The sequence below is a fragment of the Nothoprocta perdicaria genome, unplaced genomic scaffold (genome assembly GCF_003342845.1).
Source record: "Nothoprocta perdicaria isolate Ctin4 unplaced genomic scaffold, notPer1 scaffold_342, whole genome shotgun sequence".
Classification (NCBI taxonomy): domain Eukaryota; kingdom Metazoa; phylum Chordata; class Aves; order Tinamiformes; family Tinamidae; genus Nothoprocta; species Nothoprocta perdicaria.
Window position 1 is genome coordinate 586,244 of NW_020455580.1, and position 24,584 is coordinate 610,827.

The 24,584-nt window shown below is 59.9% G+C and overlaps 2 protein-coding genes across 4 annotated transcripts in view; both read right to left on the reverse strand.

Annotated features, from left to right (window-relative positions):
- RPS17 (ribosomal protein S17) overlaps positions 1–1,604 on the reverse strand; it is a 4,970-nt gene extending 3,366 nt beyond the window's left edge. Inside the window, exon 1 of the mRNA XM_026043961.1 lies at positions 1,527–1,604. Within this exon, the coding sequence (XP_025899746.1) occupies positions 1,527–1,604 (78 nt within the window). The remainder of the gene's footprint in view (positions 1–1,526) is intronic.
- A 152-nt stretch (positions 1,605–1,756) lies between these two features.
- Positions 1,757–24,584, reverse strand: part of CPEB1 (cytoplasmic polyadenylation element binding protein 1) — a 29,740-nt gene continuing 6,912 nt past the window's right edge. The window contains exons 1-11 of one of the 3 annotated variants that reach the window (XM_026043927.1): positions 23,144–23,208; positions 22,704–22,892; positions 11,184–11,410; positions 9,625–9,874; positions 9,261–9,374; positions 8,853–8,957; positions 7,704–7,840; positions 6,007–6,205; positions 4,052–4,146; positions 3,719–3,799; positions 1,757–3,167 (exon numbers count right to left, since the gene is read on the reverse strand). In XM_026043927.1, the coding sequence (XP_025899712.1) occupies positions 3,057–3,167; positions 3,719–3,799; positions 4,052–4,146; positions 6,007–6,205; positions 7,704–7,840; positions 8,853–8,957; positions 9,261–9,374; positions 9,625–9,874; positions 11,184–11,410; positions 22,704–22,857 (1,473 nt within the window). In that variant the 5' untranslated portion in view covers positions 22,858–22,892; positions 23,144–23,208 and the 3' untranslated portion in view covers positions 1,757–3,056. Of the gene's footprint in view, positions 3,168–3,718; positions 3,800–4,051; positions 4,147–6,006; positions 6,206–7,703; positions 7,841–8,852; positions 8,958–9,260; positions 9,375–9,624; positions 9,875–11,183; positions 11,411–22,703; positions 22,893–23,143; positions 23,209–24,584 lie in introns of those variants that run through there. The other 2 variants (XM_026043928.1, XM_026043926.1) reach the window with 2 other exon arrangements.

The following is a 24,584-nucleotide window of genomic DNA, read 5'->3' on the forward strand; positions in this document are numbered from 1 at the left end:
CGCGGAGGGGCGGGGCTCCGCAGAGGGGCGGGGCCCCGGGAGGAGGGGGCTCCCTGCAGCCCGGCCCCCGCAGGGGCTCCCCCGTTTCCCCCTTCCCCATCAGCCTCATTAAGCGGCTGCTTTAATTAATGGGAGCTGCAGGCAGGACCCTGAGCGCCCACCCGGGCCCACGGCCTCAGTGCCTGGCAGCTAAAAAAGCTAAAAACATCCCCCCAAAGTCACCCCCCCACGTCATCACCACCACCCCCCCGAAGTCACCACCCCAACCCCCTACCCCCAAGGGAAAGCCACCTCTCCTCCCCACCCCAGTCACAGGTTGGTTGAGGGTGGAAGGGACCTCTGGAGATGGAGTCCAAGCTCCAGCTGGGACACCCAGTTACATCCAGGGGGGCTGGAAAAGGCTCCAGAGAAGGAGCCTCCCCAGGCAGCCTGTTCAGCCCCTTTCATGTCCAAGAGCCCCCTTCCTCAACCCCAAAGTCTTGTGTCCCACAAAAGCAGAGGCACAAGGAGGYGGCAGAGCCCTATGCTTCCCCTCCAGTCCAGTGATGGGGAACCTAAATCTAAAAATACTCCCTCACAGTCACCCCAACCCCCCCAAAAGCCCCCTGTGCCACCAGAGCAGGGACAACAGCAGAGGCCCAACCTAGTGCAGACCAGGTTGTCTCCTTTCCATCCATCTCTCCYAAGAGGATAATCACAGAATGTTCAAGGTTGGAAGGGACCTCTAGAGATCACCTAGTCCAACCTTCCTGCTCAAGCAGGCACACCTACAGCATGTGGCACAGGGCGGCATCCAGGTGGGTTTGGAAGACCTCCAGAGAAGGAGACTCCACAGCCTCCCTGGGCAGCCTGTGCCACTGCTCTCTCACCCTCACAGTGAAGAAGTTCCTCCTCACGTGGAGATGGAGCTGCCTGGGTTTCCACTTGTACCCATTGCCCCTTGTCCTGTCACTGGCCGCTACTGAGAAGAGCCTGGCCCCTTCTTCCCTGCTTTCTCCCTTCCCCCCCCCTCAGCCTTCTCTTCTCCAAGCCGAACACTCCAACTCACTCAGTCTCCCTCGTACGAGAGATATTCCAGTCCCTTAATCATCTTTGTTGCTCTCCGCTGGACCCTCTCTAGCAGCTCCATGTCCCTCTATACTGGAGAGCCCAGAACTGCACACAGTACTCCAGGTTTGGCCTCACCAGACCTCAGTAGAGGGGCAGAATCGAGGGAGGCCTCAACCTGCTGGCACCATCCTCCTGATGCAGCCAGGAGCCCATTGGCCTTCTTGGCCACAAGGTCCCTGCTGCCTCATGGTCACCTTGGTGTCCACCAGGACTCCCAGGTCCCTCTCTGCAGGGCAGCTCTCCAGCAGGTCAACCCCTAATCTGTGCTCGTGCCTGGGGTTATTCCTGCCCRGGTGCAGGACCCTGCACTTGTCCTTRTTGAACCTYATGAGGTTCCTCTCTGCCCAGCTCTGCAGCCTGTCCAGATCCCTCTGGATGGCAGCACAGCCATCCAGAGCATTGGCCACTCCACCTACCTTGGTGTCATCCACACACCTGCTCAGGGTGCACTCAGTGCCCTCRTCCAGGCCATTGATGAGCAAGTTAATGGGCATCCTCACTCCCTTCTCCCCAAAACCACCACGCAACCAACCCCCCCAGCCCCTGCAATGAGAGCGCACAAGGGTCTTTGCTGCAACGTGTTTATTTATGTGCCAAAAACTACACCACAGCTTACTCCACGCGTCGGTAGGAGAGTGCAGTCTTGCCTGCATATACTACAATGAGGTAGAGACTTCACACACAGCTTCACGAAACCCCACAAAGAGCAGCTGGGATATGCAACGATGCAACATCAGCTCAGCAGGAAAGAGGGGGGAAAAAATAAGAAAGAAAGAGGGGGAGAAAATCATGACACTGGTTCTTTGGCACACAGCTTCCGATAGAGGGGAAAAGTAAAAAGAAAAAAAAAGAGAACGGAAATTTCTCAAGTTCTCAAATCCCAGCAGCATTTCAGTCGACTGCACTGTTTTACTTCATACGTTTCCTCGAACAAAAAGTACTTGTCCCCTCTAAGAGAAAGGGCTCCTATGAACCTTCATCCGTCCACCAAAACGCAGCCCTTTTAGCTAGTTACAAAAGAAAAAAAAAAATAAAGTAAGTCTGGTGACTTTTGTGATTAAAAACCTCTATCAACCCCCCTGAAGTGCAACTTAAAAAAGTGCAACAAACTATTTAAAACTATATACAGCAGCTCAGAGATCGTTTATCCGGTCCAGTTTCGAATCCAAAAAGCCCGTCCTTGGCCGTTGCAAACCCCTCGATTTACAACTCCCCACCAGCAGCCCCCAGACACAAATTGCAATAATGTTAAAAGCTGCCAGGAAAGAAAAAAATCTCTCGTTTCAAACGACTTAAAAACTGTTTTTAAGAGTGTAAAAAGGAACTGGTAAAAACCCTCGAGCGTAAAATATGAAATATGATTTGGTTTAAATGAAGAGCAAAGTCTCCTTGTTGTTACAGTAAAAAACGCCAGCTGAACATTCAGTTTATGCCGTTCAGATGGGGGTTAAATGAATGGAAAGGCACTGTATGGCAACTGCAAAAAAATGGAGCCAATGAGACCTGCATTATTACCATCAGTATTGCAAGGAATGTAAAAAAGCGCCTTTAATAAATAAAAAAACCTAGGTGAAGGCATCTGCGTAAACACCTTCTCAACACGTGGCCCTTTTTTTGCTTCTCGTCAGCAAACTAGGAACCAAAGTCTGGGAACTGCAGAATCGCTTGAGGGGCGCTCCCCCCCCTCAGAATAACAAAAAACCCCAACCAAAACCCGACGAAAAAGGAAAAAAAATAATATTTCCACTGTGCATTAGTGCAGAAACAAAAAGAGACCAGCAAGTGCAAACGTGAATGTAGGATTTTTTTTTTCCCCGTTAGTCCTCAGGAAGCGCGTTCCCAGCCCGGGCCTGGCACCAGCAGGCGCGCTCGCGCGCTCTCCCCTCGGCAGGCGAGCACAAGGCCTCGCTCCCGCGCCCGGCGGCGCCCGAGCCGCRGCGGCCCCTTTAGCTGGAGTCCCGGTTCTTCTGGTTGCGCATGAGCGGGCGGTGGTGGCGCAGGAGCTCCATGGAGTGCTGCCAGTGCCAGCAGGAGCGGCAGAAGTACTTGAAGCAGATCTAGGGGAGGAGAGGAGCCCGTCTGAGCCGGGCCCGGACCGCCAGCCGCTTTCCCGGCCGGGCATCCCGGGGCATGGGGAAGCAGCGGGTCTCCGCTCCCTGCTCCCGAGCCACAAAGCGGCTCTTTGGCAGCTGCCCGAGTGGCAGGCAGGGAATTTCAGCAATGCTGCAGGCGGGCGGCGCATTCTGCAGCCTGGCGCTTTTTAAAACAGGGCTTTGAAGCCCTAAGCTCTGCGAACAGCAGCCAGCCAGAAGCAGCAGCGTTGTGGATCAGCCCTAGACCAAGTGCAGCATCCGGCTTCGGCATCCCAGCTGGAGGCGGCAGCCCCAGCGCCCTCGGCAGCACCAGGGCTGCTCTGCAGAGGCGCGTGCCGGGCGGCAGCGCGGGCGCAGCCRGGGCTCACTGAGCGAGCTGCTGGCACCTAGTCCCCAGCAGTGACTCAGCAAGGACAAACGGGCATCCCCGAGCGCTCCAGCAGGAACGGCAGCACCCGCTCCTCCCGGAGAGGAGCCCCGAGGGAGCAGAGCGCATCGGGAGACAAAACCGTTACCTGGTCTCTGCAGAAGAAAGGGCCTGGCTGAGCACTGCAGACTTGACACATGGAGTCTTCTAGATAGGGGTCGATCTGAACCTGCATCATATCGGAAGAGTCAGGGCRGTGCTAGGCGCAGCTCCCAGCTGCGCTGAGCAGCCCCAGCCCATGTCTCCCCAGCACAGGGGGTCACCAGCACCCACCCCAGGCAGAGCTGCCCTTGCCCATCACCACCCTCTGCTTTTAGAGGGGACACAGCACAGAACACATGGGTCACGTCACCCACAGGAGCAGCCTCTCCCAGCACGTCAGGGCAGTCCCGGCCCAGCCTCTCCCTTGAGCTCCGCTCACCTTCTTGGTGAACTTGGTAGTTTTGATTTCCACGAACGCAGCCGTCACCGCCTTCAGGTAACTGCGCTGGTTGTTGAAGGTAACGCGGCCAGACCCTGGGACAAGGCAGACAAGAACAGTGACAGGAGGCAGGGAGCAGCCACGCTCGTGGGGAGCCCGGGGGCTTCGCCTGCCTCCTCCCTACGCAGGAGCAAGGGCAGAGACGGCAGCAGAGCGCAGAGAAGCTTCCGTGGGCCAGGACAGGGGCCCGGGTGGGCGCCGAGGGCAGCGGCGCAGGCGGCAGCGCCGGGCGGGCCGCGGGCAGGGAGCCAGGGCACCGCCGGGGCGGCCCGCGCGCCTGGAACAGCCTGGTGCCGACACAGCTCAGCAGCTTTTATTTTAAGCCTCCCACTCTGAATTCTTGCATTCTGCATCTTCGTTGCCAGTCAGCAGCGCTCCTGCGCCGCTCGCTTCCAGCCGAGCCTGTGAAGCTATGGAAAGCATCTTTGCTTCCCCAAGAGCTCCCTTCCTCAGCGCAATGAGGGCTTTGGCTGCTACAAGGCAGTCTTGCCCACGGGCAGATGTGGCTGCTGCCAAATCCCTCCCCGACAGCCACAGTGCAAGGCTGAAACCCAGAGCCTGTTTTACCCCTTGGCATCTGCTCACGGGCTGTGGTGTTGAGTCCTTGGCTGGATCTGGCTCAGCCATTTCACAGCACACACGTCACTGCACTGCTCAAGGAGGTCCTTCCTCTGAGGAAGGTCAGCTCCACTTCCTCACGGGACCCTCCGAAAGCTACAGCTGGTTCTGCCCATTTCAAGGGTGGTTCTGACCCCTTCTGCACCTATGGGCTAGGTCAGACACTGAGCAGCCCCACACGATGCCTCCAGCAGGACTATCCTCTGCACAAGGAGCCACAACGAGGCAGGTTATGCACATGTGGTGAGCACACAAGCCCAGGGCAGTATCTCAGCACATGAGCATCCTCAACACCAAGTTAAGCTACTGCATCTCAGGTAAGAACTTGAAGCCTGGGAGCATCAAGCAGCCATTCAGGGCCAGGGATYTCCCACTGCAGGGAACAGTCTGGGCTGTACAGGAAGCCACCAAAGGTTTCATGGCCATGTTCTCTAACCTCGGAGAGCCAACATGGAGCAAGTAGATATGCTTCATGCAGGGTCACCTAGAAGCTAGGACATGCTCAACATCTTATAGCTCCTGGGCCTGTCAGCCCAAAGCCACTTTGCAGGTTAAGGGTTGCTGTAGCACCAGCACATCCTGCACCCAGGCCATCTGTGTGTTGCTTTGCACACCAAAGCTCAACCAGAGCAGCTCAGGAGGGTGATCAGCGAGGCACTGCACTTTCAAAATAGAACAAGAGGGAGGATCTTAGTGCTTCTGACTTCGGTTCCCCCTGGAGACCCAAAGCACCAGCACCCTCAAGGAAAACGAAGGGAGCACCGGGGACTGGGCACTGCCCACAAGTGCAGGGTCAAGCGAGCTGCTCACACCCTGCTCCGGGCTTCCTGCTGCCCACCCAGCCAGAGGGGACAGGGAGGGGATGAGCTGACATCAAGCAGCAGACCTGCAGCTCTGTGCCTGCTCTGGGGACAGAGCAGCATGTAAGGACTGTTAGCAGCTGCCTCTGCACACAGCCCCGAGAGCAGAAGACCCTCCAGCAATGCTTAAGGATATTTAAAGCCTGAACTCTTGTGGAAGGCTCTCAGACCTTCCAGTTGCCAACAGGGCAGCCCTGCCTTTCCCTCCCCAAGGCTGCTTTTCCCTCCTCACAGCCAAGTGAAAGGCACTGCCTGCAGCTGGACACCTGGTGGGGYCTTCCCTCCTGAGAGGAGCTTGTCCAACAGAGCTTCAGGGCACCACAAACCCTTGCTCGTTGACGAGGGCCAAGCAGAGCTGGCTCATCCTCCCCAGGGCACCTCAGGACAACTGCTGTGCATGGCAGGGTCAGCCCTCACCAATGGGATACTTGTGCTTGTCCGTGTCGATGCCGGCGTAGACGACGCCTCCGAAGAGGTCGTACATGACAGCTGCCAGGGCCTCGGCGTTGAGCATCCCGTGCAGGGCCCCCACGAAGACGGTCTTGCTGGGATCCAGCCGCTGCGACGGGCTGCGCACGAAGTTGCTGTCTGCCAGCACCCAGGGGATCACCTGCACCTGCAAGCACACACAGCCGGGTCAGCAGAGCCAAGGACCTGCAAGGGCACCCAGCTCAGCAAGGGCAATGCTGTCCCCTCACTTACAGCTGGAGTTAAGAGACTCAGGCTGCATTATTCCTGCTCTGAAGCAAGCAGATACTGTAGCTGATGGCAGAAACCCTTCCAAGCCCTCACAATGCAACTCCTCTCTCACAGACACCCCTTGATTCTTGCTGGCTGGGGGCTGCATTCAGGGCAATAAAGCTCAGACTCCCTTGAGCAGGCACTGACTCTCCTGAGGATCATAAAGGCCAAGCTGGAATCCAAAACACCGKTCCCCTGGGGCTGACATCCAGGAAACAACCCAGGCAAGACTGGATTTTACCTACGGTCTGCACCTACGCCGATGTCTCCCTGCACAGAAGCGTCTSGTTGGAAGAGGCCAGTGAAACAACCCACCCACTGCCAATCTCACCAGGARCTCCCATCTGCTAGACAGCTGATAGAGGGCCCTGAAGAGAAGCTTCTGCCAGCGCTAAATCACTGAGCGTGAAAGCGCTGCCAGTAGCCAGACACCCCGAGAGCCGTCTGGAGTGCAATTAGTTTGTGCCTGTCTAGATAAGAGCTGGGTCTCAATGCTTTAACTCTACAAACTTGTGCAGCTGCACCCAATCTATAGCTAAAGCCCCTGTTCACTGGGATGAAAACCGGATCCTCTGGCAGGCTCAGCACCTCCGGAGCACAACTCGGCTGGCCAAGGCTGTCCTGGGGAGCAGCTGCAGTTACAGCTGGGGGTCCCAAATACCTGCCTGCAGCAGGCACMAAAGCCATTTATTCTGCAAGCAGACAAGGTCTAATACAGAAGCAAAGAGGATCAAGTCTTCCCCCACAAGCAAAGGGGSACAGAATCAAGCAAGAAGCAGTAAAGCCCCCAATTCCTGTGCTCATTTTTTGGGCAAGTGCAGAGCTCAGGTGCATGGAGTCTATCCCAAGCCCAGATGCTCAAGGCAGGTCACAACTCCACACACACAAGCTCTTACAAGGAGCAAACCAGCAAGTTCCAGCAAGGAGAAAACCCCGCTCCGCCGCTTCCCTCCCTGCCCGCGTCAGGCCCTGCTGTAGGAACATATCAATTAAAGATGGCCCAGAGCCAGGTCTGACTTGTGCCACTGCTTCAGCGCTGCTTTGCTGGAGCCCAGGGACACTGTGCACCCCCTCCACCCCCAGGGATCCCACCAGGACCCTTGGTGGCACCTACAGAAGCAGCCTCATCACAGCAGAAGCAGCAGGTTAATYGCAGCAGAGCCCTGCCTGAGCACACCAGGAGCAGAAGCAGTAGCTACCAGCTCTCCTGCAAGCCCTGCTGCAGGGAGGGGACACATTCCAGGCACGTCTTCCCCAGATGACAGTTTTATTGACCAGACTGTCCCTGGGCCTGGCTCCAGGGGTGCCAAAAGCGCATTAGACACCAGCCTGCTGAGTCAGGAGGGCCAAGGGGAGCCGAGGGGCCTGCTCACCTCTTTGCAGCGCATCCTGCGGCTGGACATCTTGAAGTAGTATTCGCTGAGGCCATCGGGACTCAGCAGGTCCTGGGAGCAGGCCTGGAGCAGGGCACGCACGGACTTCTCCGACTCAAACACCAGGTAAACGTATCCTTCGGAAGTGGAGGGAAAGAAGTTGTTAGGACAGCAACAGAGATGAATGATCGCCCCAGTTTGCCAACACCCTCCAAAAAAACATGGCTCAGATGCCGAAACATCTGCTCTGCATCTCCCTTGCTCTCTCCAAACTCTTCTAGGAGAAGGTATGATTATTTTTTTCCATACAATACTGTCCCTGCCAGAGCAGATGCTGCATAAATTATCCATCCACGATGCACTGAGTCTGGCCAAGCTGCAAGAGAGCCCAGGTTGTCACCACAGCACAATACTGCCCCTCTGCCCACCCAGCCATCAGGGCAGGCTCTCCATGCTGGACATCATTTGGCCGTGGCTACACATGGATGTGGAAAGGAACACAACCAGCTGGGCCACAGCACGGGCAGCAGGAGACCTCACTTTGCTTCACACGTAGGATCTCTCAGCCCAGAGCAATAAACTCCAGGCACTAAATCAAGCACTCCAGGCCTGATGTTACCTCCATGACCAGATTAGGTCACTGGGCACCCACCAAGCCTACGAGGAGCTGGTTAGCAAGTTCGTGACACCACAGCTCAYTACTGCTTACACACAACACATCGCCCGGCCGTTTCACGGACACGTCTAGGCCACGGGGGCTGTTCCACTCACCGGTGCTCCGCGCCTGCCAGCTCGCTGTGACCGCGCATGCGCCGCTCGCGCTCTACGCCTAGGGTGCACGTGCCCTGGATGCTGACGCTGGCAGTGKGGCTAGCAGCTCTCACCCTGAACGTGCCAACCCCGCGCTGGGTCTCAGAAGCAACCAGGGTTTTCATCTCGGGTGCTTCTGCCCAGGGCCACGTTAGGCAGGGAGGGATGGCAGGTTAGGGGTGACAGTGCGGTGCAACCCTGGTGCTGACCCCAGTGCAGGTTGGACATTTACCCTAGAGTGCTCTGTACCATCCAGTCACCAGCATGCAGCCGTACCAGCCCAGCATCCGTGCTGTAACATAGCATGGGAAAAAAGTAACCCTACCGTGTCGCTATTACCTTTAGGCATATTACCTTTGGGAGGGCAGCGTGGGTGTTTGCCATCCTTACCAGGCCACTCCACACTCAGGGAGCCAAACACACGGAAGGTGTTGATCAGTCCAGCTACACACAGAGAGAAAGAAGTCAGTGATGCACAAGACTCTTCACCCTGAGGTCCCTGCGGCCACCTCTGCACAGGGCACCCTAAAGGCCCAGCAGAAAGCAGCCGGACACCAAGGCAGGGCCCATGGAACAGCCAATTCCACCCGTTGGCAGCTCCCGTGGGATGGGCACAGCTCTTAAGGCAGAGCCTTTAATTCCCTGCCTACCCCCGCATGGCTCTAGAGCTGGCACCAGAGCTCTGAGAGGCTGAAGGCCTTTGGTGTCAACCCCAAAGCCCACGCTCGGCGCTGGGCTGCTCCTCACCTTCCGTGATGTCCCAGGGGACACCTCCTAGGAACACCTTGCAGGAGTAGACGGGGTTCTTGTAGTTCCGGGGAGGCAGTTGCCCGCTCCAAGTGCAGGTTGCTTCATTCACAGCTTGGACAGAGACAAGCAATGCTTTACATGGGGCCGGTGACTTCTCTCCCCTGCTCCCACAGCATTCTCCAAACAGATCCCCATGTTACACAACTCCCACAGCAATAAGCCCCGTCCCCCTGCCAGAACCAGGCTTGCCAGGGGAGACCTGCTGCAAAGTGAGCTCCAGCCACACGTGCAGAACCCACCTGCCTCCCTCCCACCAGCGCGGGGTGGCCGTGGGCCTGCCCAATCCCACCATCCATCCTACCTGCTGCTTGCCTGTGAAGTCTCGCTTCTCGCTCGATACTGAAAGGGTCCTCTGGAGAGTCCAGGAGATCCCAGGAAGGCCACGCAGATGCTCCAGCCCATCTTTTAGATGTACTGGCCGGGGAAGAAGTTACTGCAGCCAGAGCAGTCTGCTCCTGATCCAGCCGTGAGCCCACGCCCATCTTGAGGGGGTCCCTCGACACGCCGCCGAGGGGCAGGAAGGGCAGAGGAGGCGAGATGCGAAGGCTCGACTGCAAGAGAAAGGCCACGCTGGAGCCTGCTCCCCAGCAACGGGACCCAACATCGGCAGCCCCTTCCACCAAATCTCTCCTGAGCAGTTGGCAGAGGAGATCGGCGGAGCCACCGGCTGCCCCGCACATCCTCAAGGACAGTTTCCACCTCAGCTCCCCCAGCCACAGCCTCACATTTTGCCTCAGGGCCTGCTCAGGAGCTGCCCGGGCGGCACCCAGAGCTCTGCAGCTATCGGCAGCTTCTTGCCGCACTGCCCAAGCGGGCAGCAAGCGCGGCTGCTCCGCTGCCTGCTCTGGGGCTCAGCACGGCTCTCCTCGGGCAGGAGGTAAAGCAYGAATTAATAAAACAGCAGGGCTGCAAGGCGCTCTGCACAGCTCCAAGTGCTCCTCATCCTGCAGATGCAGCTGGCGGCTGCTGCCGCAGCCACCCACGCTGGGGAACCTCAGCTGCACCAAGCAGGGCCACCTCCAGCCCTGCCCCAGCACCCGGCACTGCACAGCTGCAACCCCGGTCCTCCGGGGCAGATGTGAGCAGGAATCAAGCCAGCTGTGTCCTTCACACCCACCCCAAAGAAYGGGATGAGGCTGCAAATGCTGCAGCAGAGCAAGGTGCAGCATAAGCAGCAAAGCTCAGTCTGAACTCCAGGTCCTGAGGGCCTCGGRGGAGGGCGCAGGGGCCACCAAGGGCTCCGTGGCTCGGAGCAGGACTGGGCTGCCCTGTGGGTCTGTCCAGAGCTGGCGCCGCAGCGGAGCCCCAGCCGCGGGGAGCGGGTCAGCGCGGCAGACGCTCCTCGCGCGCCTGCTTCCAAATTTAGCTGTGCTTTAGGGAACGCAGGCAGCTAGACCCAGTTTGCTCCCGGAGAAACGGCCGYGAGACGGAGAAGTGCAGTCAGCAAGTGGGAAGGGCAATGAAAGGCAAAGACTAGAGCTCGTGGCAGGGCCRTGCTGCAGCTAAGCTCATCGGACGCCTCACTGCTTGGAGTGGGACCGTGCACCAGCTCGAGCACCCAGGCCCTACTGGAACCCCAGGCACAAGGGCAAAAGGCTGAAAGTGTTTTTTAAGAAATAAGCAACCTGCTACCTGTGCTGCAGGAAGGAGCAGCCCTTTCTTCCAGACCCTGGGCTCCAAGACAGCATCACTGTCTCAGTCTAGACAGAGCTCCCTGGCTTCAGCTTTGCCCTCCGGAGCAGGCAGGGGTGCTCAGGGTGATTGTCCCACACCCTGGAGACGCTCATGGGGCACCCAGAACCGCACACGCTCCGAGGTCACATGGAGAAGACATGAGCCCCAGAGAAGCCCCCAACTTACAATCAAGTCTGAGAGGTGATCGGAGCCCGAGCTGAACCCACTGGTGTCCGAGTCGGAGGGGCTGCTGGAGCGCGAGTCCAGGAGGGAGCGGGAGTCCAGGCGCGAGCTCCTCAGCGGCGGCGTGGAAAACTTCTCGGACAGGTCGGAACCGATGGGGTCTAGAGGCAGGAAACCCAGCGGGGGCTTCCCCAGGACGTTGCCAAGCGGGTTACTCAACATGCTGAGAGCTGCAACACAGAAAGAGCCCGTGAGCGCTCGGGCAGTGCCACAGCCCTGCCACCCCTGCCAGGCTCCACGTGCACCCCGCGGCTGGGGATGAGGTGATGGGGTGGCATGCCGGGCTGCTCATCCTGGCCATCGCCCATGGCAGCGCCACATGCAGCCGGAGCCAACAGCCTGTTGGAGAGATGGGGGAGCTCCTTCCATGTGGGAACAGGAGCAGGGACCCCTTGACCTGGCCTCCAGCTGCAGTTTTGGAACAGGCCCCTCTGCCTGCTCCACACCACCACACTTGCCCTTCTTGGCACCAGGACAAGCTGGGACCCAATGGGTGKCACACACACTGACCACACAGCCAACAACACCCGTACAGGCCTATGGTTGGGCTGTGAAGAGCAAGGTCTGACCCCAGAACAGGTATCTGGGGAGTTGCAGGCAGCACGGCACACAYGCCAACCTTGCCGTGAGCTGGTGATGGGCTGCCAGGCTGCACCAGTCCAGCCTGCTGGCAATGGAGACACTTCCCAGGCGGTGCCCGCTGTCCCCAACAGGTTTGCAAGCCTGTGCACCCTCGTCGCCCAAGGGTGACAGGCCCAGAGCCGCTGTTCTGTGCCCAGACCAACCAACAGGGCAGGCTGCGCCGCAGAGGATCCCGCGAGGACACGAGCGTGGCCAGCGCGCGCAGGAGCGGCGAGTCCCGCAAGGTGAGCGTGTCCCCAGGACGCCCGGGGAGAGCAGAGCGGTCAGAAACGGTCTCAACTGCTCAGAGGCTGCACAACGGAGCAGCTTGCCCTGCAGCTTTCAGCAAAGCAAGTTTGGGAGCCATTTGATATCCTCGCCCACACCTGATCCGCTAGGACCAGAACATTTTAAGCTGAGGCTTTTAAGAGCTCTTACACAGTAGAGGCTGCAACAGCCCAAAACGCTGCCCCAAATGGAGGAGGGAATGCTGAAGCACCCTGTGACGGATCCATGCTGGCACCCACGCAATGCCAGCCCCAGAGCAGGGTGTCCCTGAGCCGAGATGGGTCCCAGGGCAGCGCTGCAGCGGGGCACAGCTGGCGTCCCCGGGCTCGAGCTAGAGCCAGCGCAAACCCACCCGGCTGCAGGTGGAAACCTGCTCCRAAGCACCCAGCTCCGCTGAGGAAATAGAGCCCATCGGCCGAGCCCCCTTAGCTACCTCCACAGCGCGATCCCTGGAAGCCCCTCGCACACTCCTGGATTTCCACCTCCCGGCAGAGGACTAGGAATGCCGCTCACTCGGCTACACTCCAAAGCGCTGCTTGCAAAGGGCCCACCCGCAGGGCAGGTCCTGCCTTGGCACCAGGAGCTCGGCTGGCCGGGCAGCCCAAGGCGCTCGCCCCTGCTCCCTGGCACCACTCACTGCAGCAGCAGCAGGATGGGCGGCTCGGGGAGGCGGCTTGTCCCCGCTCCGCGAGCAGCCACGTGGTGCCTTGGCACACACAGCCAGGGCATTGTTCAAGGGAGGCGGCTGAMTCTGTTGAACGGCCTCAAAAATCTGATTAGTCACTAAACAGCACAAGAGGCAGAGCAGCTGCGCAGCAACCCGGCCTCAGCACCGAGGAATGCGGCGGTGCCAGCCCCCTCTCTGCCACAGGCACCACACAGAGCCCCACAGTGAGCCTCGGCACAGCGGGGGTCCTAGAGACCCCGAGCAGGGAGTTAGGGGCTCAGGGGGAGCCCCTCGAGGGGCTTACAGGCACCCAGCTGCTCTGCACCCTCTGCTTTACCCGYGTTTCTGCCGCCACCCTGCACCTACGCACTCAGCTGCGGCTGCGAGACCTCCAGGGCAGCACGAGTTCATTCCAGGCATTGGATGTTGCTCCTTCCAGGGCATCTGCTGCCTCCTTCCAGGGCATCCAGGTTTAGCACCCACCACCAAGCACAACCCTTCTGGCTAAACTGGCRCACCGCTAACTTCCCACCCTGGGGCCTCTCCTGTAAGTGGCAGCACCCTGCTGCTAACACAGATGGGTTTTATCCCCTCGGGACTTCTTTAGACCAACCTGCGCAGGCAGCACCCAGCTCTGCAGCACCCAGCGGGTCCCCAGGCTGGACTGGGGCTGGGGCAGCCCAGAGCAGCTCCTGGGCAGCCTTGGAAACACGGAGCACGGAGACCAGAGCGCATCCTCAACACCACCCAGCAGCAGGGCACCCCGATGCTCTAGCTCTCCACCTGCACGCTGGACCCTGCTGGGGACACAACCTTGGGGCACAGGACCCCTTCCAAAACAGCTACTTCACTTGGATCCCCTTCCTTGGGCTGCTCCATAAACTGCTTATTGCAAGGAAGTTTCTCTCCCCTCGCCAAAGAGGCTGCCTGCAAGAGAAAGTCGCAGCTCGCAGGGTAGGGGCAAGATGCATCAGCAGTTTCCAGCAGCAGCAGCATCCCTGAAGCTGCAGCAGCCGAGCCAGAGGAGCACACACCAAACAGCTACCCACGTTCAAAGGGAAACACAGCAAGCATCTCAGTGGTTCCCATGTCTAAGGGAACTGCTCYAACTTCAGGGTCGAACGTGACTCCCATCCGCTAGTGCTCCAGCCCAGTGTCCGGRGCACGGGAGCTCAGGGAAACCTTCTGGAACTTTTCCGCTCGGAGCCGCAAGGGAGGCACCCGCCAAGGCTCCTCTGCAGGGGACAGCAGAAAAGGGAGCTTTTAATAGAAACACGGCTTTGACTTTTGACTCATTGCTGCAACTTTAATGACCGGATTCGGGGCCAGCGCTCCATCTCCAAGCGCGTCAGCCAAACGCTGACAGATTTAAGAGCTCTACRGAGCAGCCCCGATACCAACGTGGCGCTGCTCCAGGGAGTGGGTGCTCAGGCTGGAGTCAATGAGCATCTTGGGAACCAGCCCTGCTCCCGATCTGAGCCCGTCCTAGTGCAGAACATCAGGACACGCTGCTGAAATGCAGCTTCTTCATTCCTGCACCTTCCCGAGGCCTCTAGAGAAGCCAAGAGCACAAGCAAGCATGGGGATTTGTCACCTCTGGACCACATTACACAGCAGGAGCAAACAGGCACACACAGGGAGCAGCCAGGAAYGAGTCTTGGAGCCTACAGAAGTAGCTGCCCCACCAACTCACCTTGYAACGCTGGTCATCACCACCACAAGCCACCGCACTTGGCATCGACGAGCCCCGAGACCGGGCACATCGTTCATGGCCTGCACCCTGGCACAGGRACACCAAGAGCCAGGGACACTCAACCCCCAACACAACCAGCCTTGGGACAGGGGTTTTCGTTTCCACACGCAGCCATTCAAGATTTTGAGCCCCTGTGCAACATTTGAGCAAGGAGGGAACCCTTGCTCTTCTGAGTACTAGAATTCAGTCTCAAGAGGGCAATCTTCCAGGACTGGCAGTTTTGGTCAAGTCATTTGACAAAAGAAAYGGGCCTAAAGATTGGCCCTCAACAGTTCACCCTACCTCTGCAGAGGGCTTAGAGGCAGCCCTGGGTAAATAAGACACCCAATGACCACACGATCACAAACGTTGCTTCCCTACCACAAGACCCTAAGATGAGCAGAACATGAGACACGGAGCAGCCACCACATTTCGTGACAACTCGAGACAACACCAGCAGCTCTGCAACCACTGAGCCCTCCTCTGAAGGAGGACAGACACCAGAAGCCCTTCAATGTCAACTGTCCCTTCCACTGCTCTCCCCACTGTGGGGAGAGATCAGTRGGGAAAACTGCTCCGAGGACAAGCAGGAGCCTTTGGAGCCACCTTGCTGCTCGGGGACACTGGCCAAGGGCTGCAGAGCCGCAGGCACGGGCAGGACCCGGCGTGGGGAGCAGCACAACTAAATGCACTCAATGCAGCCCGGCCTCTTTTGTCATTTGTCACACTTGCAAAAGGACCGGGAGGCCGAGGGCCCGAACAATGGGCCGCCGCCGTCCCGGAAAAACGGCGCGTCTGCAGTTTCCACCGCCCGGCCAGACTCCGGTGGGGCAAAAACAATGCAGCACCTCCTACAGTCGCCGAGCGGCTTCAGGGCAAGGGAGGCACCCGCACGTCTGCGGGCAAAGGGGCACCTCGGCCACCTCCTACGGCCGCGGTCATCGGCGCCGAAGCCATTGAGATGGTGGGAACAAGTTCCCCCCGCGTTAAACATTTTGCCTGATCATCCTAAGGGAAGGGGTGACCAGGAGTCCAGGCTTGTCTCAAGTGAGACCCTGGCACTTCAGCTCTGCTGCTGTGGGAGTTACGGACCAAACCAGGCTCACGGTGCACAAAAAGCCAGGGGGCACAAGCAGCAGCAAAGGAAAACCCACAGACAACCTAGAGAATCCGAGCAGAGCAGACGCGGGACGGGACTGGAGAGGCAGAGGGGCATCTCTGGCCTGAGAGGCCTTCAGAGCTCACCCCGACTAGGGCCTGGGCAGCTCATCAGCTTTGCTGTAGCCTCCGAGCAGGAGCCTGGCCACCTCCAGAGGTCCCTTCTGGTCCAAATCTTCCTCATCTGATGCTTATAACCCCCTTGCTCCAACTGGAGGAAAAACAAACAAAYATTTCTGCTGTACAAGAGAGAGCTCCTGAAGTTGGACACACAGACCCTTCATTACACACYGCAAGAGAAGCCTTGCTCATCACCTTGAGCAGCCCCATGCTGAACAAAACCACACCACAAACAGCCAGGGCCAAACACCGGCTTTACCAGCGGTAAAGCGCCCAAACAAGCGGCAATGCCGAGCCCAGAGGAACCTCGGCCCCGGCGGAAGCCTCTCCACCAGGGTGAGGAACCGAGGCGGCTCAGGCGGCTATTTCTGGTCCTCGAAGAAGGGGGCGGGGGGATAAAAAAAAGGAAGCCTGATCCCGYGGCCAAGCTCCCGAATTAGACTCGGGGCACCTCAGGGCTATTCTTGGCTCTGCCRGCCGCTTCCTCAGCGCGCCCTGGAAAACGGAGGTGGCTTCAGGAGCGGCAGCTCGGAGGCCTCTATCAGCACTTGGGTCCTCCCGTGCTGAAGGAGGGGGAATTGAGGCAGGGAATTCTCTCCAGGGCATCTGCRAGGGTGGAAGAGCAGGTGCCCTGGGTAAATATACAAAAATTGGAAAGAATACTTAAAACAATGCGATTTTAAGCACGCGCAAGACTCGGTGCTCGGTGAGCGTCCTGCCACCACAATGGGTATCTTTTAAAGACCAGACCTCCGAAACACAGCAAGGTTTTAAACTCGTACCAATCCCGGGGAGATTTAAAAGCCAACATATTCAGGTCAACCCCAGTGCAACAGCTTCAGCCTTGCGAGCCTYGAGAACAAACACTTCTATATTTAAGCACCAAACTCCTCGCAATTACCTGCTGCAACATCCAGGGTGCAAACTCTACTGCATGTGTTAGCCTGGGTGATAACAAAAAACTCCTTCCTAACAAGAAACTCTGGGTGATAACGAGACTCACTCCTTTTCCTCCCTCAGCTGCATCAGGTTTGAGAGGTGCCAGCTCCACGAGGACGGCACTTTTGGGGGAAAATGAGTGCATTTGTTASCGAGGGCGCACAGGGAGCGGCGCGCCCGGCTCCAACGCGGAGCGGCCGCTGCTGCGTCCGGGCAGCAATGCAGATGTCACCTGTGATTCAGCTCTTCTGCCGGCGCCGCGGGACCACGCGATGGGGACACGAGGTGCCAGACGCAGGAGGTGGCCCTGGCTGGAGCTCCTGCCCCAGGCAGCACCCTCCGCAGGGCTGTTCATGCTAACATCGATGCCAGAGGCAGCGGGAGCCCCAAGGACGTTCCCAGCTGGTCCGTTACAGAGCACCCTGTCCTGGGAACACGGACACAGCCCTTAAGTCACAGCTCCTACAAGCCCCTGAGGCCATGCTCCTTTCCCACTCCGTCCCTAGCTCCACACAGGGGGTCAGATTGCCTGCCCGTGGTAATGGGACAAGTCAAGTGTCACACAAGCTGTCCCTCTAGCAGCTTCCCCTTGCTGCTTGGAGCAGGTTAGACTAGATGACCTCCAGGGATCTCCTCCACCCTGAATTACACACTTAGGGGCCCTTACTCAGGGATGTCCCATGTGCGGTCAGCGAGGAAAGGCAGCTAAGGGATTTTGGACCACGCAGGCTCGGAGGCCTCGCTCCTGGTGTCGCAGCAATGATAGGTTATCCTGCAGCACCGGACAACACAACCTGCAGCTCCAGCTGCAGCAGGGAAGGAAAGCATCAGGCACTGCTCCTACCTCCTCCTGCAGCCTGCTCCGCCAGGAGACCGCGTCCAGAAGCCACCGAGTCCAAACGGCTCCAACCAGAAGTGCTGGGAGCTGCGAGCGCTGCCCGGGCCCGGGGGGCACCGTGCCAAGCGCGCTGCCGGATCACCGGAGCGGCTGCAGCACACGAGGCCTCTCCCATCTGCTCTGCAGCCACAGCCCAGGCTCTGCCGAGGCGGCCAGCAGCGCAGCGGGGAGGAAAGCCTGCCCTCCTCCCCATCTTGCAGTCAACCTGCCCCTTGCATGGATAAATCCCTAAAAACACTCAGGCTGGAGCTTGTGCACATCTGAAGCGCCCTGCTACTGCCTCCAGTCTAAGTCACTACAGAAAAGGAGGAATCCAGTGGCTGCCCAGGGAYGTGGAGCCACAACTGGCAGCTCTGGGGGCCTCCTCTCCAGGCAGGGCACTCGCCAAGGCTCCTTCAGGACACTGCCAAGCGCTCCCAACTGCAGCTGGGCAGCGCACGGCAGGATCCCCAAGGCTACTGCATTCAGACTGCACTGGAGACCCCCCCGACAACCCTCTCCAGGGAGGGTCAAGGCTCTTCAGCAGGGTGTGCATGTCCCCAGCACAAGAGGAGAGGCTGTCCTGGCCCAGGGCAGCTCGAGTTCCTCACCTTACGCTTCCCAACACCCACGCAAAGCAAAATAACCAGGGCATCCAAGAGACGCTGCTGYAACCGGAGCTTTCAGAGCAGGATTAGTAGCAAATGCCATCAGAAGCCATCAGCAAGCCCGCCGCAATTCTGACGCTTACCAACGTTTTATGTAAGCTTTATTCCGTTAAGGATGAAACTGTGCTGACTTGAAGAGGGTGCAAGCTGCCACAGAGGACCAGGGTTTATACAAGCCCTGTGGCCTCAAAGTCTTTAAGGAGAATGAGGGACCCTGGAGACAAGAAGTCCAGGACCCCACTCCAGCAGTGAGCCTTGGGATACCAGATTGGGATACCAAAAAACCTGAGAAGGCCACCAAGAGGTGGCCCTGCCTCTCAGGGCCAGCACCAAAGACCTCGATGTGAGCAGGACAGAGGCTCACAGAGGTTCCTTCCTCCATCTAACCCACCACCACATGGGCACCAGCACTGGCACCACAGGCAGCACAAGGCTTCACCTTGAGCAAAGCTGCAGAGGACTCGCATGAAACAAGCCTCCCTGTTGTGTAGGTGGCAAGGGACCCAAAGCTTCCCCTTGGCTAGAGAGAAGCAAGCCAGCTAGGAGGGTGCAGTGACACATGGCCAGTGCTCCAGAGTCATCTAGGCACYGAGGTCTTCCCTACACACAGCACGTCTGAGGGGACAGCCTGTTGCAGAACCAGCAGCTTTTGGCACCGTGCACCAAGCGCAGAGCTGCAGCAGGGCAGCCAGAGCCCATCTGCTCTGGCCGTGCTCACCGGGATGCCAACGTCCCATGGCACTAACCCACAAGGCTGCTCCTTGCAGGACAGGACACCACAAACAGGCACGCAGCAAGCCTCAACCTGCAGAGACAGTACAGAAGCGTCTCCCAAGGAAGGTCTGGAGAAACAAGTCCCTTCTGTCCACAGGGACGTGCACCAGGAGGCAAAAAGCACCCCGGGAACTGCTCGTATCGAGTCACAGCCAGCCTGGCGCAGCACGGCCGACCTGCAGGACACGCCGCAGGACACTCTGGGGCGAGACGAGCGGCGTTCCCAGCACGGGCAGCCGCTGCCTCCGGCGCGTGGCTCACCTGGCAAGTGGAGTGTTAACAGACTGGTTCCAGGCGCGCATCCCCCAAGGAGAGCCGGCCTGGCCCACATCGGCTCAGCGCAGCCTCCCGATGTAGGGCAGGACAGAGCGGCCAGACCCAGCAGCGGCCACGCAGGCCCGACACCAGCTGGGAGCGAGGCAAAATCCGCACACGGAGCTGCCGGGGCGCTCATTATCCTGGCAAAAACTGGAACGAGACACCATTCCCTCGTGCTTCGAGAGCAGGGCACCGAAGACAACCGATACCGGCCAAGGGCAGCCTGGTCGTGCTGCCTCTTCACGCCGCTTACCTGCACGGAGGGCTGGGTCTCCATGCGAGCGACTGCACGATACAAGGCTACGTGAAAGGGGCAGCGATGCTGCCTCCGACGCCGCTGGCAGTGCCAGGCCTGGAAGTGCAGGGCCAGCTTCCTGCAGAAGCCCCTCCCTGTGCCCGGGAAGAGCAGCTTCCCGGGGCTTGATGAAGTGTTTCCAGCCCGACAGACCGGTGGCAGCCGGGGCTTGACGCTCCCTGCGTGCTATGAGACAGCAGTTCAGTCCCGCAGGCAGGAAGCRCAGGCTGCTCCCGCTGCGGCCTCGGGCCCGCGCAGCTGGCACCCTCTCAAGGGCTAAGTGCACATCCGTAGCGCGCTACGGTGCCGGATCCGGGAGGAAAACGCATCGCAAAGAACTGCATGCAGGGCTGAGCGGCTCAGTGTCCCTGTCTGCAGGGGGACCCGCACGGGAGCGGAGCACACAGGCAAGCYCAGCTCATGTGGGCCCCCTTGAGTAGGGCCTAACACCAGCCCCTAAGCGGTACCGATGYCAACAGGCCAAGCGACACCGCGACACAGCCCCGTGTGCACAGGGTGACACTGCAGAGGGTTGCAGCCGGGGGCTCCCTTCCGCACTCGGAGCTCCGGCCCCACGGCGGCTACGCACGGGGAAAAGGAGGGCCCAGCTCATCGCACCCAGGCACAGGCCCTGCAGGGCACCACATCAGCAATATTTTTAGCTTGACTGTTAAATTTTCTGCACTTCCACCCTTCCAGCCGCCTCCCCACAGGTCCGTGCAGCTGAGTCACTGCTGGAACCTTCCAAGCGGTCGGGTGCCAGCAGCACAAACAGCTCTGTTTGGCAGCACCGTCCCTCCCCAGGCTCCGGAGGGAACGCRGGGCTGCCCCGGCCTCACCCTTCCCGCAGGACCAGGGCTGTCCTGCGGGACCCAGCGCTCGGGCCTGGAGCTGCCGCAGCCTCCCATATGTCCACAGGGGCATCCGGAGCRCACACGGCAGCATCCCCATCACTCCTCCCGTGCTCGCAGCTAGGCCAGGCCACCTGGAGAGGTYTCTCTAGCAGCTCTGGGGTGTGCACAGCTTGTCCTGCTGTCCAGGAGCCTTTTGGAAGAYGTTCCTGACCTATGAAACCTCCCCTCTGCGCAGCCTCTGGAGGTCACAGGTTCCTCAGGTGGAAGGAGCACAGCTACTTTGTACCCCAGTCATCTCCTTCCACCAAAGCTGATGGGACTAAAGAGAAGTGCAGAAACAGTCCTTTCCAGAGACACTGGGTGYTGCTGCCCAGCGGCTGTGGTCCCACAAACACCAGGAATACACAGCCCGACCCTTTCCCAGGCACCTGCAGCAGGTGCCAGGCACTGCAGTCAGGGGGCAGTGGACACCAGGTCCATCTCCTGCGGGCCACCYGAGCCCCTGCATCTCCGATGCATCCCCCTTCGGCAGACAAACCCTTCCAGTGCGAGCGCTGACTGCGATTAGCCCCGCACATCACGCTCAGCGCAGACCCGGCTCCTTCAGTTCCGATCCTACAGCCCGCACCCAGCGACCACGAGCATCCCTACGGGGACCTGGGCACCAGCTGCTGTCTCAAGAGCGCGACGGGCTGGACGGCAGCTCCACCTCCGCAGCACCCTCGGGTGCCTCCGGCAGCGGCTGAGCGGGCGAGAGCCGCAGGACGGAGCCGGCGCGAGGGGCAGAGCGCGTGCGAGCGGGGCGGCTGCAGCCTCCCGCATAGCAACGCGCCAGGCCCACGTGCACGGCCGCTGTAGGGAGCCGGAGAGGCCGCGCCGGTGCCGGCCGCGCTCCGGCCTCCGCAGATCCGCTTCGGCCCCACGGCAGCGGCCAGCGTCGCTCGCTGGAAGCCCCGAAGGAGAATCCCTATGGGATGAGCAGTGCACGGAGGTGGTCTCCAGCACCCTCCACCTACCCAAACATCCACCCGCCGCATCAGGGCGCCCAGGCGGCCCTCGGCCAAGGGCAGGAACGTCCCCGTGGGCGGCAGCCCCAGGCATGGGGCCTCCCGTGCCAGCCGGGCCTGCGGGGATGCGCTCCCCTTCTCACAAAGCRGCGGCACGCTGCTATAAAGGGATGAGTTTCTGTAGCAACCAGGCTGAACTTGTACAAACTCTGCCAAAGCACTAGATCTTTCCATGGACTGATACTCCAGCGAACACACTACCCTTTGCAAAACGGCGCTGTGCGGCCCTAAAAAGCTCGGAAATTAACTCTTGCCTGTCTACCACACCCCCCACGAGCGGGCTGCGTTGAGTTACTGCAGGCAGCAGCCCTTCCTCCTCCCGTCCGTGTGCAGTTCCACGGAGAAGCCGAGCACCTCCGGAGGAGTTAACGCAGCCCTGCCTGCGTGGGGAGCAGCCGGCACCCCGGGGGCGGCCGCGTTGGGCGCCAGCAGCAGCAGCAGCCCAGGGGGAAGGGCTGGGCAGGCAGCAGCGCGTGCTGCAAGCCCACACCCTGCTCGGCACGGAGGTCTGCGCCGCGCCACAAGGGTTAACGCGGGGAGCCCTTCCCGCAGCATCTCCCGCAGCCTCTGCAAGGGGCAGCCCCGCGGGGAGGCCGGCGGCACCAAGGAGGCTCCGGCAGCGACTCCAGGCAGCCCCAGCTGGCAGCTGGGTGCTGCCTGCACCCCCCGGACTGGGCACAGAGCATCGCAGCCATTGCGGCCCCTCCACAGCCACGCACGGCCCGACCTGTCCCCGGGGACGGTGCTCGGGCTGCCGAGCACACTGGGGCCCCGCTCCTCCTGCCACCACACCCCCAGCCCAGCCATTTCTATTCCGCTCTCTCCTCCGCATCATTCCCGCGCTGAGGGAAGGACGAGCCCAACACTTCTGCCCGCATCGAACCGGGAGCAGAGGGGCTGTGGACAGGGCAGCCACGGCCTCCCCAGCTCCAGCTGCTCGTCACTGCATCACACAAGCACTAGGGGTCACGAAGCCCCCCGTCCCTGAGGGCCAGCGCCGTGCTTATGCAAGCAATAGCTCCAGAGGGGCTCGAATAAAAAGGAACCCAGCAACTGTTGCTGCGTGTGTCAGCAGAGGCACTCACCGGACTGTGTGCTGGTTTGCGCCGCAGCGTCCGAGTCCTGGGTGCTCCAGGGTCTGTCCCACCCTGTCAGGTTGAGCGACTGCAGGCCAAGGCACAGATCGTTGGCGTCGGGGAGGCCGCGGGAAGACTCTTGCGTGGACGTGGGGAAAAGCATCCTGCTCGCCACCGCTTCTTCCGAGTCCTGGAAGTCTGCTCGGATTGAGAACAAACACAGGCTTCAGAGTTCAGGGATTTTTCCTCTTTTAAAGGAGGAGTTGTTTTCTCCAAAGCGTTAAGCCCCGGGCCGCGTGCGGGGAGCCGCTGCTTCCGCGACTGCGCCCCAAAAGGGAGGGCTACCACATGTCCAGAGAGCAGCCCCCCACCCCGCTCGGCCCCTCCACCTTCCTATCCCGCCTGCATTACTGACTGGGTCAGCATGTGACCAGGCTGCTGATGCTTACTGTGCTGCCAGTGACGTCACTCCGCCATGCAACACAACTGCATCAGCTCTTACAAAATAAAGGCAAGAAGAAAGGATGGATTTTGCTTTCCCCCGCGCTGGCTSCCGGCTCCGGCGGGCGAGGGGAGCTGCGCGCGATCCCGGGCGGCAGCGGCGCGGCTGGGCAGGAGGCAGCGCTGCCCCCAGCAACGCCGCGAGAGCAGCGGCGGCGGCAGCGCCGACCGTTAGTTTTAGTGCTACCCGGCTCTCCGTCCCCGCCTCCCTCCCACCCACAAAACCCAAAAAAAAAAAATAAAAAGACACACACTTTAGTCCTGGACGAGCTCCAGCTGCTGGCTCCAAACCAGAGGCCGATGCAAAGCTTTGCAATTCTGCTAGCACAGTCTGAGCGCTTCGGCTTGGCCACCGAGCCTCACTGACTCTGCAGTGTTTACCCCRGAGGAACAAGGATAACCTTCAAAACCAGCCCAGCTATCCCCCGAACCGTCAGCCAACGGCACCAGAGACACCTGATTCTTGCCTGGGTTCCTGCCCTGCCAGCAGCCTCGGGAGGCACGGCAGGTTCATCATTGGAGAACCCCAGGCTGCTGCAGGGGCTGGTGAGAGCATGAGATGCTCAGTGCGACTCCCCAACACACGAGTCAGGACATTGCTGAGGGGGCAGCAGTCCCCTCCTCCTGTCCTACTGCCACGGGAGGTGTCCCCTGCCGCTCTCCAGCAAGGTGCTGCAGTCACTCCGCCTGGTCTCACCGCATCCCTCCTGGGTGATTCCAGAYGCTCCAATGGAGCCTGCGGCTTCTTCTGCCGCACTGGAGTGACACAGCCACCACTGCCCTGGAGGAGCCCATGCAGGACGCCCGCAGCCAGCCCCTCCAGGCAGGAACCCGGCTGCTTCCCCAGGGAACGTCACCCATGTCACCCCAGAGCACTGGGGAGCACCCAGCTCCGGCAGCTCGGAGACAGCCTCGCATCCCACAGGATGCTCCGCTCCTCCAGCCGTACGACTACGAGCCCCAGGAGCAACCCAGGCACGTTACTACCGAGCATCCCGAGCAGCACTGAGCTTCCATCCAAGAGCAGCACCTCGCACCCACAGTGGGGTATTCTACTGCATTCATTTTCACATTTACCTTTCAGATGGCCCGGTTTGGACAGGTCCGACAAACCATCTCCAAGGCAGCTGTAGGGGAGGCGAGGCTGGAAACACACTGCTCAGACAACTCAGTTCCCACAGCAACCACAACGCACCCATATGCATATGCAGCACTGCCACGTCTATGGAGATGCACAAGAGCTCTGCTCAGCCCAGGCCCCAGGGCCAGGGCCTTCCATCCGCGGAGCRGCAGCTCCGGAGGTTTTGCCCCATCATCCCAAGATTAACTCCCTGCGAGCTGGGAAGCCTGGACCAGAGCAGAGACAACACAGACTGCAGATCTCCAATC